Genomic DNA, 17,000 nt, shown 5'->3' with positions numbered 1-17,000 from the left:
TTGAAATTTTAAAAAATGCCATCACTTCTGACTATGTTCTTAATGCTCTTGGGCTTGGAGTAGGCTAAGTCATATATTCTATCTGTCATGTAGCTAACCATAGTTCAATGGTAGGATAGCAATTAGGTATATCAGCATCTTCTTTATCACTGGACTAATTTTTTTATTAGAGTATTTTTGGCATGTCCCATGAAGTGCCACTATTGGTGCCTAAAAGTTGTCATGGCTACGGCTCATTTTATGGAAATCACTTTAAGAAAGTGATTTGACATCTTCACCGTCCATATCTTCATCCCACAAGGACCTCAGATCACTTGATTTGATCTGCTCTCCATTTTATACGATTATCATAATTAAAATATTCAGTTATAATATGCCTTCTCACCTTTCTTGTCACCATCTAAGTTACAGGAAAATGTGTAGATGATCACTTTTGAACATGATTAGAACAACTCTCTATGTGAGCTTCGCTAAATAACACCTTACTGCTAAGACTTTTAGCGGCGACAAAAATCGTCACTGTGGACACTCAATGAAAGTTCATTTTGGTCATGTTCAAAAGTGATAATGCACCTACGCGCTACTCCCAAGTTATAATTGCAACTGTTTAATATATAAAGAAACATCTGCGGTACTATAATGCCCTGACTTCTGAAATAGTTTAATGGTTGATTAGAATCAAATAAAGTTATATTCAATATCCCAACATTCGGCTTTGAATGCGATATTTTCCATTTTTTTATTATAAAAAGTGCCATCTTGGGAAAAGTTTCATCAAACGAAATTGTCTTTTGGTAGTTAAAAAGTGAGAAATTTTTAAAAAATGCACTTAAGTTTTAAACTTTTAAAAAAAGGCACCTAAATTTTTGCATCCTTGATCAAAAAATAAACTTTCATTCATTTAAACTAGGTTATCATTAATCCAAAGATACGTTAAGAGAGTCTATTTACTAGTCAACCCTTCAAATACTCCTTCCCGATATTGAGAATAAAATGGTAATTTATGACAAATTTTACTGTAATAAACTCATTGGCCTTTTAACCATAGTGACAAATATCAAGAGATTTATGAAAAAATCTCGCGATAATATCGTGAGAAATTGCCTGAAAGTTTAAAATGACATTTTCTCGCAAGATTTTTAAAATATCACAAGATTTATGAAAAAAAAAACATAAATACCGCAATTTAAACATGATAATTATGTTTTAAATGGCTATTTATCATAAAAAATTTGTGTATTTTTATTTTTAAATAATTTTTATTAATATTTTATTATAAATAATAAATTTTATATTTTTCTAATTTATTTTTTTATTGCCAAGATTTTGCTGAAAAATGTGAGATTTATGATTTTTTTTCAATTTCTCCTGAGTTTTTGAAAAATGAAAAATTGCTGATAAAAACGTTTGTGGCTCCCTCTGCCACATGAGGCTTAAGAGATATATGGTAGTCTGCCTAACCCCAACCATAGTGACAAAGATCATGAGATTTATGAAAATCTGGCAAGAAATTGCCTGGAAGTTTAAAACGGCAATTTCTAGTGAAATTTTCAAAATATCACAAGATTTATAAAAAAACATAAATATCACAATTTAAACATGATATTTAAGTTTTAAATGGCTGTTTATCGTGAAAAAAACATGTTTTTTTTATTTTAAATACATTTTATTAATATTTTCTTATAAAAAATAATTTTTAATTTATTTTTTATTGCCAAGATTTTGCCGAAAAAAAATCTGAGATTTAAGATTTTTTTTCAAATTCTCGCAAGTTTTTGAGAAACAAGATTTTATGGTTTTTAACGTTTGTCACTATGACCCCAGCTTGCCTTCAAAAAAAAAAAAAACTAACCACGATATTTTTAGGTGTATTTTTTAAAATTTTCATAACTTAGTTGCCCTTTTGAAAAAAATTTCTTAAAAAGTTCATCACTTTCAAAAGTGAAAATTTGAAAAGGATAGTGTTTTAAGTTATAAGTATGACCCGACTCGTGACACAAGTACCAGATGAAAGTTAAATTTTTTTTTTTAAATAAAACACAAAGAATATTTTAATCAATAAAAAGGTATTTGTTAACATTTAAAATATAAATATGTGTTTTTATTAAATATTATAAAATTATTAAAAACATTAAAATAATGTGCGCACACATTCGAATGATGTCAGCATATTCAGTTTGTGTCACCAAGGACACAGCCAGAATGACGTGTCCATGTGACATGGATTTTTAAGTGGAAATCTTTATCATGTAAAAGAAGGCAACATGTAGAAAATAAACAGTTATTGGAGTGAGTCAAAATTTGGTCTTTTTCTTTTTAACGATAGAGATTAAAGAAATACTTGGGGATATTCTTATATCCAACAGTAAAAATAATTTGAAATCAACTTTTTTTATTTTTTTTTAAAGCATGCAACTTGCTCATATTAAAAAACAATTTCAACATCATATCTAGGGGTGTCAACCGGTCAGGTTTGGTTCGAACCCAGGTGAAACCAGACGTGGCTCCGATTTTTGGGTATGGTATCAAGTTCGGACTCGGTTTAATAGGACCCACACAAGAGAACCCATACCCAAACCCGATAAGAACTACATGAACCAGACCCAGGGCATACTGTGTAAAATACTATTTTTTTATCATTTTTATATAGAAAAATTGTGGGTCTTAATCCAAAACTCAGGTCGGGTACAGGTCTGATATAAAAATTCACAAACTATACCCGGATCCATGTATTAATCAGACCTTTTATGTCGGGACCCAGGTCTTAGTTGAGTCTTCTTGTTTATCACCATACCCAGACCCTATAGGATTTGGTAGGGGTCAGGTCCGCGTCTGGGTAAACTCGACATGTTGATACCGCTAGTCATATCATCCTTAAAGAACACTTGGACGTAAAATACACTTGAATATTCTCCTTTTTTTTTGGTCTGATATAAAATTTCACAAGCTATACCCAGATCCATGTATTAATCGGACCTTTTATGTCCGGACCCAGATCTTAATCAAGTCTTTATTTATCACCATACCCAGACCCTATAGGGTTTGGTAGGGGTTGGGTCTGGGTCTAGGTAAACTCGACCCGTTGACACCGCTACGTCATATCATCCTTAAAGAACACTTTGGATGTAAAATGCACTTGAATATTCTCCTTTTTTTCCTAAGTAACACACAAAATTCTTTAAGTGGATCCATTAAGAAGTGATTTGTAATATAAATTACGAGCATTTTCTATATTTAAAGAAGTGAGAAGATGCATAAGGTGCCCTCTTTTCTAGCAAGGGCTCTTTTATCTAAAGAATTTTAGTATTTAAATGTTAATGTTCTAATGTTAATTATAAATGAAATTATTATTAAAATTTACGAAAAAGATACATCTTTTAAAATTAAAAATAATAGAATTTGGATTCTAAACTTAGTGAATGAATCTCAAATTGGCTGATTTATAATAAACACATTGTTTCCAAATTGTAAGCAATAGGATTTAAAATATAAACTTATTATTTGCAAATCAAATACTTTAATCTTCTACGTTATATAATATAAAATAAACATGATTTGATATGCTGATACCGGATCTAGATCTAATCGGACCCACTATAAGAGAAACCATATTGGATCTTATAAGGATTGTATGAACCATACCCAATAAAATAAATTTTTTTATCCTTTTTCATTGAAAAATATCGGATCTTTGTCGAAACTCGAATAGGTTTCGGATCTGGTATGATATTTCACAAACTTCCATTAAATAAATTTTTATCATTCCTCAAAAAAAGAAAAAAAGGTTCACATCAATAAGAGGCTAAACAATATCATCCCCATATTTTTTTCCCCAATAATTGACATACATGTGGCAAGGGGACCTCATCCCAACCCTAGGTTAACCACCATCGTCCAATTTATATCTCTGGTGGCCTTTGTCATGTTCCCCATAAGTGGCCAAGGTGGGGACTCACAACCTACCCTAACCTTACCATTGGGTTAAGTGTGCATGTTTTTGAGGTCCATAATTTTTTTGGGACCCACCTCTAGCTAGGGTACAAAGGTAAGGTGCACGCACACACACACACATCGAGAGAGAACAGTACCAACTTCCTGTGTTTGGTGTGACACATCCATGCAATGATGTGTGTGGCAGTGGACCCAATGTTGTACACTAGGAGTGTCCACGGATCGGGTTTGGTTCGGATCAGGTAGAACCAGACTTGGCCACGATTTTTGTGTATAGTATCGGGTCTGGACCTGGGTTGAATCGAACCCATCATAAAAACCATACTCGGACCCAATAAGAACTACATGAACTAGACCCGGGCCATAACTGATAAAATAATATTTGCTATCATTTTTACATTGAAAATTTGCGGGTCTTGATCGGAACTCAGGCCGGGCATGGATCTGGTATAAAATTTTACAAAGTATACCCGGATTCATGTATTAATCAAACATTCGGGTTTGAATCCGAGTCTTAATTGGGTCTTTTTATTTATCACAATACCCAGACCCTATAGGGTTTGATACAAGTCAGGTCATGGTAAACCCAACCCATTGACGCCCCTATTGTGCACCCAATCAAGTAGCAATTCTGAGGCTATGAGATTACAAAGCTCAACCGAGTGGGTGAGTGATTAGATAAAAGGCTATATGCTTATAGCTTCTTCTTTTTTACTGAAAAAGTTGGGGGTTAATCAGACCACTACCAGTTATACAATCATATACCATTGAGATTCGAACTTAAAACATTCAGACACAAGGTGACAGGAACTAACTGCCCTTGCCAGACAAGGGGAGCCCCCCGTTGGTATATACTTTTAGCTCTTAGAAGGACGGCTTGGCAGTGGTTACGGCTGGTAAATGAAACTTAGCTGCTGGTAGCTTGGCTCAGTTTGGCTAGCGTCGAGGGCTGGTAAACGAGTCAAACAAACCGAACAAGGATTGTTCAGGCTCGGCTCGTTTACAGAAAGCAACTGACCCAGCTTCTTGAGCCAAGCTTGAGCTCGATTAAATGGCTGGCTAGTTAAATTATATAAAAAAAAAACACTTTTTATAAGGTCCATAGAGAAAATGGAAGCCCTGAGCTCTTGGTTGCCTATATACCCAACTAAACCAATTGTATCACGTCCCGGATCTGATGAAATATGATGAATTGAGACGGTATTTTGTAAATACGTAATTATCTTGAATATATCAACCATTTCTTTCTTTTTTGATCGCCTAAAAAGTACAAAAGAAAAAATATTTTGTTGTTTCTTTCAACAATTTCTGATGTCTAGTGAACTTATCAGTAGCATTCTAAACCAGATGAAGTTCTGACCATCAAAGAACAAATTGATCCATATGTTTTTTTAACATGTATCTCACATAAATCTTATATAAGCTCATCTAAATGAGCCTAAACGAGCAGAGCCGAAGTGAACACCCATTGTTCATGCCCAGCTCGGTTACACCATCTCATTGAGCCAACTTGACAATCACAATGAGCTGGGACACGAGCGGAGACGTGAGCTGCTTGGTTTGTTTAGTGGCCCTACTCGCATGAAGCTCGTTCAGGCTTGTCCAATGAGCTCGGCAAGCTGAGCCATGAGTGGCTTGTGTAGCATCAGCAAGAAGAGCTTGAACAATGGGGTTTCGGCCCGAACCACAAAAGTCGAGCCTTAACGTGGTGTGCATGTATATGAAGCTTAGCAGAAATGGCCACTGTTTTGTTCATTCGGTTCATGTTACCAGTCCTAGCCCTAAAGGGGTTTGGTGCAGTAGGATGGGGCCTAGGCTGCTAGGCAGGTGGTTTAGGTTCAAATCCCATGGGCATCACCCCTTGCGCAAGCCGAACCATGATGACTCCCGGGGGGGGGGGGAACGGGTAATCACACAGAGTTTTACGCTGCCAGGACAGCGATCGTAAGTACCGTAGCAAAGCCAGCTCGGCTAGGTCTCTGATCCTAAGGCCCGTTTCTCTGTGTATTTCAAAAAAATACTTATTACGGGTCCTGGTACTAGTGTTGGGCATCATATGAAATAGTTAAGTTTCTAATTACCATTTATGATGGCAATAGATTCATGGGCGAGCCAGTGGTAAGCATGCAAACTGATCGGATTCAAATCAGCTAAAATACATAGAAAAGTCAGATCCGGATCCGGTTGAAACAGCCAAAAATCATAAAAGTGGCATTCTGGATCCAGTCCATTTGCATAAATCCCTAGCCAGTTGGACCCTTACTGGACCTAGCGGGCAAGACACACGTTTAATTTGACATACTGTATTGGGTCTGGGTATGACTGGACCTGACATAAACAGAATCAGAACCAGTCTAAATGGCGATCACATATACCAAACCTGGTAAAAATATTTACTTTTTATATTGAAATATTAGGAGTCTTAGTTAAAATTTGGGTCAGACCTGAGTCCATATACCACTCCTATGGTTCTGACCCTGATAACTAATCAGACCTACTTCATTGGTTTCAATCCGGTGTCCTATTAAGACCTGATCTAGGTGAAATTGACTCAAACCCAACCCATTGACAGGCCTGTAAGCAAAGGTAGCACTAGGCTCTCTAACCTATGTAACAAGCATTGACAATAATTTGAGCTTATTAAGAAATGATCAGGGCCGGTTATTGAGAAGTTGGTAGAACCCTATCTTGCCATGATGGATTTTCCTTGAGATCATACTGGTGGCTATGGGTGTAACTAGTTTGGGTTTGGGTTGGGTTTTATCATACCCCATTTTGAATCGGGTCTAAAAGTAAGACCCAAACCTGATTCAATCTAATTCGGGTTTGATTTCAACTAGGAACTGCGGAACCATATGGGTCAATGAGTTGGGGTCTACCTCAGGTTGGGTCTTTAGTAGACATATTTTTAATCAGGTTGGGTTTGGGTCTGGGTATGGATGAAAAAAGTAGACCCACATAAGTTAGCGGGTTCGGGTTTTAGCTCGGGTCTTGATATAATTAATATTATAGAACTAATTATCCGTCAATAAGAAAATATGTAAATTAATGGAATCAACTGTTTATTAAGAAGATTATATGCTAACAAAATAGAAGCTCAATAACTATCTTAAATAATGTCAAAATCTCAATATGAAAAAAATATATCCATGCCAACCAAACATCTTAAGTTGAAACAGAAAAACTAATGATATATCATATACAAAATGTATCAAATTCAATGAGTTCTCGAGTATTATTTTGGGATTCTCTTTAATCCAACAATTTTCATAACAAAAAGAAAATTGAACGTATATGCAAAAATAAATTAAATTTAGATTACTAAAATGCAATGCATATTAATTTTAAGTTTATCAACATCTTTAAATGTTTAATTAAATATATACATGAAGCAGGTTTAGGTACAGGTTGATTCAGGTATATAGTCGGGTTAAGTACAGGTCGGTTCGGGTACATAATCGGGTCGGCTCGATTTTAAAATATAGAAAACCATTTGGGTCCAGGTACATAATCAGGTTGAATTCTGGTCTTCATTTACAATACACAAGACCTGACCCGTTTTCACTACAGGTCTGCATTTTGTATCCAGCCCAAACCCACAGGTCCACCAATATCAGTTTGAGAAGGATATAATTCATTTGGGATATTGGGTAGGTTTGTGTATACCCAACCCAATTACACCACTACTGGTGCCTTACTCCTTTGGTGTCCTTTGTGGGCCAGGACACTCAACAACGGTTTATTATCTTGGGGTGGAGGTTGTATTAACTCATAAATATATGTGACTATCAGTCCAATTAACATACTAGCATTGAGAGTAGGGGTAGCTGCCTTTCTGAACCTTGCCTACCTTCAGCCTATCCGGCTTTTGATGCATTTTTTCTCATATTTTTCTCCAATCTGACCATACAAATGTATTATAGATTGATAGATTTTATAGAAATGGATTCTTGGATCATCCGATTCTGAAAGGTGGGCAAGTTTGTATAAGGTTTAAAGCCTTTTTTTTTATAATATTAGGCATGGATCAGATATATCATGATCAATTCTTCAGGTTCCATTGTGGGTGATTTTTCCACAATGGAATCTGATAAGTGAGATTTGGAGTAAGTGTTAACAGCATCTTCTCCTACCCAAAGAAATGATTCATCAAAATAATGAGTCACTCATTTAGTTGAAATGGACACATCTGAGATCACCAAATGCTCGGGAGTTCCTCTATTCAACAAAAACCCCTGCTTGTGGTAGACTACTAACTTTGGTAGGCACCTACTCACACTCATAGGATTGTTATCATTTTTTGGAAAAAAGAAAAGATTAAGCTGCAGATTTGGATAGTGCCCATACATCTTTCCTATTTTAAACATGACCTATCTGTGTTTGGCTGCTCTTGCTCATCACGGATATATCTGAATCGTGCAACTCTTAATGCAAGTGCAACCAGGTTAACAAACTACAAAAATCCTACATGTGAAAAGTGGCCTAGTGCATAAATTCCTGTTCGTCAATGCCACTAAAAATGTTGGAGTTCATGAACTTGGTAATGCTTTTCAATATTCCCACATTTAAAGTTACAAATTTGTCTTCCACCATATGAACAAAAATATGTACAAATAAAATTCTGAGTGTTCTCGATATTGATTTGCTAATAAAACATCAAGAAATCATCAAAAATACCCTTTCATGCAATTATATTGCGGCCCTTTTATGGGGGAGTGCCCATATGCACAAAAAATTCTGAAATTATCCCGGCCAGCTATTTCATTTGTATCACCTTTTTTTAAGCTTCCTATTTTTTTCCACTTAAATTTTTTTATAAATTTATACAGATATGCAAATTGTTGCAAGCCTACTATTTTGTGAAATTGTTCAAGCCCATGCACTAATGCAAGAAAATGATTTAGCCACCAGCAAGACACACCCTCGCCATGCACACACGCATGGATCCATGGGCTCTCCAGTATACAATAAGCTAGAGAGGGGATAAATGTGGAGGGCAATTATCACCAACACATCAGTATGAGCCACAGCTTACAGGAGATCGATGGTCTGGCCATCCGAACCTGCCCAAAGAACAAGCAGCTGGGTTTAAATTCATCGAGTCGGAAAAATGAAATCTCTAACCCGATCGTCCACCCACCCCACGCCCCTCTGCAATGCACGTACACATGCGCGCGCACACGCACACACACTAGTGAAAAAGATCAGAGTCAAAAAACTGTGCTCAAAGCCTCAAAGAGCAATGCATTGGATACTTGCAAGCAGCATTGGATATTGGACATAATGCACTCAGCATACATACACACATTAACTAAAAGTACACTATACTTCAACTATATATCAAAACAATACAAGATCAGCAACCTGTTCAGCAGCTGGTCACCAAGAACAGGTACAGTATGACAAAATGAAGTCCCCCACTTCCACATCTTCACCATGAAGGTGTCACGAAACCCTGCATCAAAATTCATGCACTTCCTGCATTTACTCGAGCAACTTCTTTGACTATGATGATTGATTCAAACCATTTCTGGTTCTAGAGCCGCTATACCTCAGTAAAATGCAATAACACCTTTTATGAACTCCAAAAAACTCGAAGCTGCAAACTTTGAATAGTACATGGGAAAACCATTTCACTACTCCACAAACAGCAGAATTGCCAAAATTGGCAACCAAACCAGATCAAATCAAGGCTAATGTGATGCTTAGTCATATGCATTTCTGAGCATAAATGACTGGCTCTGAAGAGTTTGGTTGTCCTCTAGCAGTCGATCGTATTCCAGAAGCAAGTCTTCAGACTGTTTCTGAAGGGCAAGAACATTAGATTCTGCAGCCTGCAACTGCTTCTCCTTCTCCTCAGATTCTGCTTTCAGTTTCTGCAATTGCTCCATTTTACGTGACATCTCTTCTTTCAGAGTCTTTGTTTCTTGAGAAGCCTTCTCTTCCTTTTCCTTGAGGAGCAAACACTCTTCCTGAAGTCTTTTGGCATGTAATTTTGAAGTGCCGAGGGCTATGCGAGAACCGCTTAGTTTTCTAAGATAGTGATGCAAGCGAACAATGATAAAACCTAGAAAAAGAGAGAATCCTGCAAGAACATGTATATCTCTTCAGAACTCCAATAGGACTCAGTAATGTGCCTCAAATCATGCCTAAACACATCTGTCACAGTTGCCATGATCAGCTCCCTTAAGAGCCGGTCAGCTGGTACATTTAAAATTTTAATGAACACTCATGCAAGTGCACACAACATTATTAGCAGTTAAATGAGATTGCAGCCCTAGACACATATGAATCTGACATCAACAGCTCCATTACACCCTCTTCCATCTTTCTTCAAAAAGAAAAAAATGAAAAGAAAATGGTTGTGATGGCTGATCACTGTTCCAGAAAAGGGATTCCTTCTGACTCAACTTGTAGGCAACCATATTAATTTCTCTGTATTGACTGGCAACACTGTCCATTCATGACTCGCCAATCCCACTCAAAGTGACCATAGTCATAGTCCAAAGCATGAAAGAAGTTCAAGACATAGAGCCACAAAAGCAGCAGGCGAAACATGCCCCAGAAAAGGGAGGAAAAAGATGCAGGAAACGGGAAATCCCAAAAAAAAAATAGCAATGCGAACATGAAGCATGAAAAAAAGACAGTCTGAAATGAAAAATTCAGAAGCATCATGGGAAATGAACATAAAGCATAGGAGTTCTTGCAACCTATATAATCACATGTTTTTGCTTCCATTTTTCAAAAAAAATACTGCGTAAGTAATAAACATGCATGGAGACAGAATATCCTATGGTTAACAGATCAATCTTTCTCCTAAATTGTTAAGGAAAGATGCTTCGCTCATTACTCAGCCCTTTCAGTACATTTTTCACTCATCCAACCGCCGTCAAGCATCCGTGTCCAAGCTCTTTCCTGATTATTCTTTTACAGTTCTAAAGATGATTTTGAGATATCAATAAGCTTCCCCTATCTAAGAACTGAATTTTTCTCTGATTTATGAGCAATATGGATAAAAAGGGGGAAATTTTGGTTGAAAACATCTCCAAAAAAAAATCAGGTAACTATTTGTTTATCGGCCTGCAAGTCAGGACAAACGTTTCATTCACTACTCAGTGCTTTAAATATTTCTTTCAACATTACAACCATCATCAAGCATCTGTCTAGGTCTAAGCCCTTTCCTGATGGCTTTCTTCATATCAGTTCAAAGGGAGGATATAGCACAATTTCTACGGGATCCTCTGACAACAATTGATTACTGATAATTGATTACCTTCAGCTAAATGGCTCAGCTAGTCTGCCTTCAATATCAGTAGAGTAGCTGTGGGCATGTACTAAAAACTTGTCCTGTGATTGGGTGGCTTGTATGAACTTTGCGTGTTTGATGTAAATTTGTGAAGCCAACATGATGGTTTTTCAAATTTTAAATAAGCATGTTCTGATAAACTCCTTCGCTTAATGGCAATGTTTTTGGTGCAAGTGGTGTCCAACAGGAGGAATGATTTGATTTTTGTGGGTCAGGTAATGAGTAAAGAAAATAATGTAACTTAAAAAGGCCATTTCCATCTTTAAGTTCAGCTATGACCACAGTCGCGTTGCCAGAATAATATGTGAATAAAGACTGCCAGCAGCATAAGATAAATGAGAATGGAAGCAGTTATACATGAGGTGCGTTTTGAAATTTTGCTAACAGGTTGTATATATTTTACACAAAGAAATGTTGGTTCCAATGGAAGCAAGGATTCTAAGGCTCAGAACTTCAATTTTGAGATGAGTTTAATATTGCACCTCCGTTTTGCCACATGGATGTGGACATGGGTACGTAGAAATAACAATCATTTATATCAATGACACAACGGCACCACCAAAAGTGTGACTAACTGTATGAGCCAATGTACTTTTGATTATTTGTTTGTTTGTTTGTTTGTTTATTTATTTATTTATTTCACAAGTCAAATCCAACATGCCTTGAGGAGTTGTGGGTGGTAATCTAGCCCAATAAGATATGTTTGACTGAGTATCTACCAGAGAGGTCTGCCCTGATCAAATGTCAAATTAAAATGTAAAAAATCTTTAACCTATTCTTACCCGTTCTTTGGTTCAGGGTGACCACATAGCACCAAAAGCTTCCTTTGTATCTTCTCATTTTTCTCGATAAAATATTATCTTCTTCGGCCCTCAATGATTAAATGATCAGAAACTCAAGTTAATGACCAAACTATGAACATTGGCATCATGTAATTATTAGGTAAAATTTGAAAAACAAAAACAAAAATACTTGGACTCTTACACATATTTGAAAAATATAAATAAAATACTTGGACTCTAATAGATCAATGAAGCCTCAAATCAGGAAAATAAAACAAAAGATATTCAACTGACATGTTTTCTTGCTTCATAAGCCTTTATTGTTCTTCATAGTAACACTTTAAATAATCTCAAACTGTTTCATGTGTTCTCTTGATCTATTTCCAGTCAGGTGGCTTTGGTGAACTATGCCTTCCCCTAAGGATGCATAATCCTGAAACATCTCATTACGGCAATTAATTCTTTAGCATTATTGTCCTCTCACATATATTTTGGACTCAAAATTTGCCACTATCCCTTCTTAACATAACTGGAAACTTTTGTTACTTACACAAATTTAGAGTGATTTTTTAGAACATCTTGAAGACATTGTCACACTAATTTGCCACCACCATATCATCCATACAGTCCGCCCTTATACATTCTGAATTTTGAAGACAAAAATGCAAGCATTAACAACAACAACAACAACAACTACGCCTTCATCCCAAAACAATTGGGATCGGCGATATGAATAAAAAAAGAAAATCATTCTGGGTCTTCTACATGAATCCTTCTCCTCCAATCATTTTTATCCAATGCCATGTCCTCGGTGAGGTTCAAAGCATTCATATCCTTTCCTATCATCTCCATCCAAGTCTTCTTAGGCCTACCCTGACCTCTTTTAACTAATATATTTTCCCATTTCTCCATCCTTCTAACTGGAGCATCATTAGGCCTTCGCTGAATATGTCCAAATCACTGTAAACGATTCTCTCTTATCTTATTTTCAATGGATGAAACGCCTACCTTATTATGTATCTCCTCGTTTTGAATCTTATCTTTTATTGTATTTTCACACATCCATCTAAGCATACGCATCTCAGCTACACTCATTTTTTGAATATGATGTCTCTTGGCAGCCCAACATTCCGTACCATATAGTAAAGCGTGCCTAATTGTTGTCCTATAAAACTTTTCCTTCAACCGCAATGGCATTCTACGATCGCACAACATTCCAATTGTACTTTTCCATTTCATCCACCCAACCTTTATCCTATGATTTACATCTCCATCAATTTTTCGATACTTTTAAATGATAGATCCCAAATATTTGAAACAGTCATCCACCAGTATTTCTTGCTCACCAAGCTTCACTACACTCCCATCACTACTTCGTTGCTTACTAAACCGACATTCCATATATTCTGTCTTACTCTTACTCAACTTAAAACCTCTTGCTTCCAATGTCTGTCTCCATAATTCTAACTTAGCATTAACCCCAGCTCTAGACTCATCAATCAAAACAATATCATCAGCAAACAACATACACCACGGCACATTTTCTTGAATTGATCTCGTAAGCTCATCCATCACTATAGCAAATAGGAAAGGGCTTAAAGCAGATCCTTGATGTAACCCAATCGTTATAGGAAAATTGGTTGTCACCCCTCCACAAGTGCGGACATTGGTTACTACTCCTTCATACATATCTTTAATTATACTAATGTACTTGAGAGAAACACCTTTCTTCATCATGGACCACCAGCGAACGTCCCTAGGTACTCTATCGTAAGCCTTCTCCAAATCAATAAAAACCATATGCAAATCTTTGTTTCTCTCTCTATTTCTCTCAATAAGTTGTCTAAGAAGATGTATAGCTTCCATAGTTGATCTTCCAGGCATAAAACCAAATTGATTCTCCGATATCATGACAACCTTCCTCAACCTAGACTCAATCACCCTCTCCCAAAGTTTCATAGTATGACTCATGAGTTTTATACCACGATAGTTTGTGCAATCTTGTATATCACCCTTATTCTTATATAGAGGCACCAAAATACTCTTCCTCCACTCGTTAGGCATCTTATTTGTCTGCCAAATCTTGTTAAAAAGATTTGTCAACCATTCTAAACATTTCTCACCCAAGCATTTCTAAGCCTCGATAGGTATACCATTTGAGCCAACTGCCCTTCTTGATTTCATTTTCTTCAAAGCCTCTGCAATTTCTTTCTTTTGAATCTTGCGCATGAAGTCACGATTTATCTCATGAAAAGGAATGGATAAGTCTCCAAGATCCTGAGCATGACTTCCAATAAATAGTTTATCAAAATAATCTTTCCATCTCTCCTTAATCTCCTCATCTTTGACTAAAACCCTTGCGTTTAATCTTTGATACATCTAACCATAAACAGATCCTCGATTTACTATCTCTCATCTTTGCAAGCTTATAAATATCTTTCTCGCCCTCTTTGGTATCCAACATGTCATAAACCTCCTTATATACTTTATTCCTCGCGTTTCAAACTACTTTTTTAGCTTCCTTCTTTGCTATCATATACTTATCCAAATTCTCATTATCATGACTCTTACTTAGATTTCTATAACACTCTCTTTTAACCTTAATATCTAATTTGACATCCTCGTTCGACCATGATGTATCCTTACCAAGCGGTGCACCGCCTTTAGACTCACCTAATACCTCCTTAGCCACCTTTCTCATGCCACCCGCTATCTTATTCCACATTGATTCTGAATCCTCCTCGAGACACCAATCAACTTCCTTAACTACTTGCTCTACAAACATTCCTTGTTTTGCTACTTTCAATGCCCACCACTTAATTCTATGATTTATCCTATGTCTATTCCTTTTGCGGCATTTTCTAATTCTAAGATCTAAAATTAAGACTCTATGTTGTGTAGCTACACTTTCTCCCAGTATAACCTTACAATCGATGCAACAACCCCTATCTCTCTTTCTAAGTAGGAAAAAATCTATCTGACTCGTATTAACCCCACTTTTAAATGTTACTAGGCGAGACTCCCTCTTCCTAAACCAAGTGTTTGCTAAGATCATATTATAGGACAAACCAAAATCTAAAATCCTTTTCTCCACTTTCGTTTCTTTCTCATATACCATAGCCTCCATGGATACTCTCAAATCCATCCCTATTAATGCCTACATGTCCATTAAGGTCACTGCCGATGAAAAGCTTTTCTCCGTAAGATATCCCTTGTACTGCTCCATCTAAATCTTCCCAAAATTGACGCTTAATGGAATCATCTAAACCTACTTGAGGTACATAAACACTAATAACATTAATAATATCCGTACCTAATACTAATTTAATAAGTAAAATCCTATCACCCTTCCTACGGACCGCAACTACATTATCTATAAACTCTCGACTAATAACAATCCCTACTCTATTCCTATTCTTATTTATTCATGTATACCAAATCTTATATCCCCAAGGTTCTATTACTTTTGCTTTCTCACCTACCCATTTGGTCTTTTGTAGACATAAAATATCAATCTTTCTCCTACACATAACATCTACTAACTCTACCAATCTACTAACTCTACCAACTTACCAGTATGTTCCAAGTGGCTAACCTAATTTTATTATCTTGAACTATCTTCTTTACCCCCACCCGTCCAACAAAGTGAGGGAACCCTTGCCTATTTGACACCACACCCGGGCGTCGGTGTGACGCGTCGCTTCTGGGCGACGACCTAGCAACCCTTGCCCATTTAAATATAAATAATGTTTTGGAAGCTCTATGGTAGTAGCTAGAATGACTGAAATAGATCAATGAAACACAGTGTAGTTGGCAGAGACTATCAATTTATGGTTCAAATATTCAAAGATGTTTGCAAAATTAAGAAATAATGAATAACTCTTTACTTTGATTTTGAAACAAGGTTAAAGTGATCAACTTAAGATGCAGGATTCAATTTCATACAAACGGGTAAACGCAAACTCATACATGGGGAGGAAAGAAGACACAAGAATGTCACGTCCTATATGAAAAATCCTTTCTAGGACCTGATTGAAATGGACCTCTAGCCTCCAACTCCCCCACCAGAAGATGCCGCCGCTTCCTCTCTTCCCCCTCTAATCAGCTACATTCTTCAAAACAGAAGAGCACATTCCTCCAACTCAGAGTCGTCCTCTACCACAAAACCCGACTCATTCCCTATCTCCTGAATCCTAAGGGCCATTTTCACTGGGCAAAATTTCATTTCCACCATATCCAATGATGTGTTCTTAAAATTTCTACCTCATACATAAATGAAAACAAACATCCCAACAGATGGGGAAAAAGCACCTACCCATCAAAGAAAAAGACCTTGACAATGCAATAATGCTTTTTTTTTACTAGGACAAAAGTACCAAAAATGATGTAACCACAAAGCAAAACAATCCCACGTGGTAAAAGCATATCAAAACTTAAGCAAGATGAAGAATGGTAAATAAAAAAGAAGATGAGTAAAGAGGAGGAGGAGGGGTGGAAGGGTGTACTACCCATGAGAGAAGCTTCTAGAAGGTGGGTGCTCCAGAGCACCTGGTCCATTGGGGTTGTGGTGCCAACCTTGATGCCCTTTTTCCCAATCTTGGCCATGCTCATGAGGCTAGACAGCAGAATGAGGGACATGGTGATGGCCAGAGTTTTTATGATGGTGGTAGCTCCCCTGCCCATCTGGAGCTGATCCAGGCCCCTCATTGCCAATTCCCGCAGTGGGCCTGCATTGAACATAAGCATCAATGCCACCACCACCTCAACAAATAGTACCAGAACCAGCAGAGGGATCATCCTCCTCTACCTTCAAGTACCAGAGAGAGAGAGAGCAATAATAAGAAAGGAAGAGAGAGAAAGATCAGGTGACAACTTAGAAGGGAAGAGAGAGAGAGAAGGGAGGGCGTTCTCTGGACTTGAGTACTTTCCCAATTGAGGATTTGAGGGCTTGTTCGGGAGAA

At 36.9% G+C, this 17,000-nt stretch overlaps 1 protein-coding gene across 1 annotated transcript; it reads right to left on the bottom strand.

Annotated features, from left to right (window-relative positions):
* Positions 1 to 9,177: 9,177 nt before the first annotated feature.
* Positions 9,178 to 16,836, bottom strand: LOC149811513 (uncharacterized). The gene is made up of 2 exons (XM_089993804.1): positions 16,548 to 16,836; positions 9,178 to 10,036 (listed from the first exon to the last, which is right to left on the bottom strand). The coding sequence occupies exons 1-2, from the start codon at positions 16,834 to 16,836 to the stop codon at positions 9,657 to 9,659; spliced, it is 669 nt and encodes a 222-aa protein (XP_089849930.1). The 3' UTR covers positions 9,178 to 9,656.
* Between the last annotated feature and the right edge of the window lie 164 nt (positions 16,837 to 17,000).

This window comes from Nuphar pumila, chromosome 17 (assembly GCF_984573655.1).
Source record: "Nuphar pumila chromosome 17, dmNupPumi1.hap1.1, whole genome shotgun sequence".
Taxonomy (NCBI): Eukaryota; Viridiplantae; Streptophyta; class Magnoliopsida; order Nymphaeales; family Nymphaeaceae; genus Nuphar; species Nuphar pumila.
This window is presented reverse-complemented; position numbering and strand designations above follow the sequence as displayed.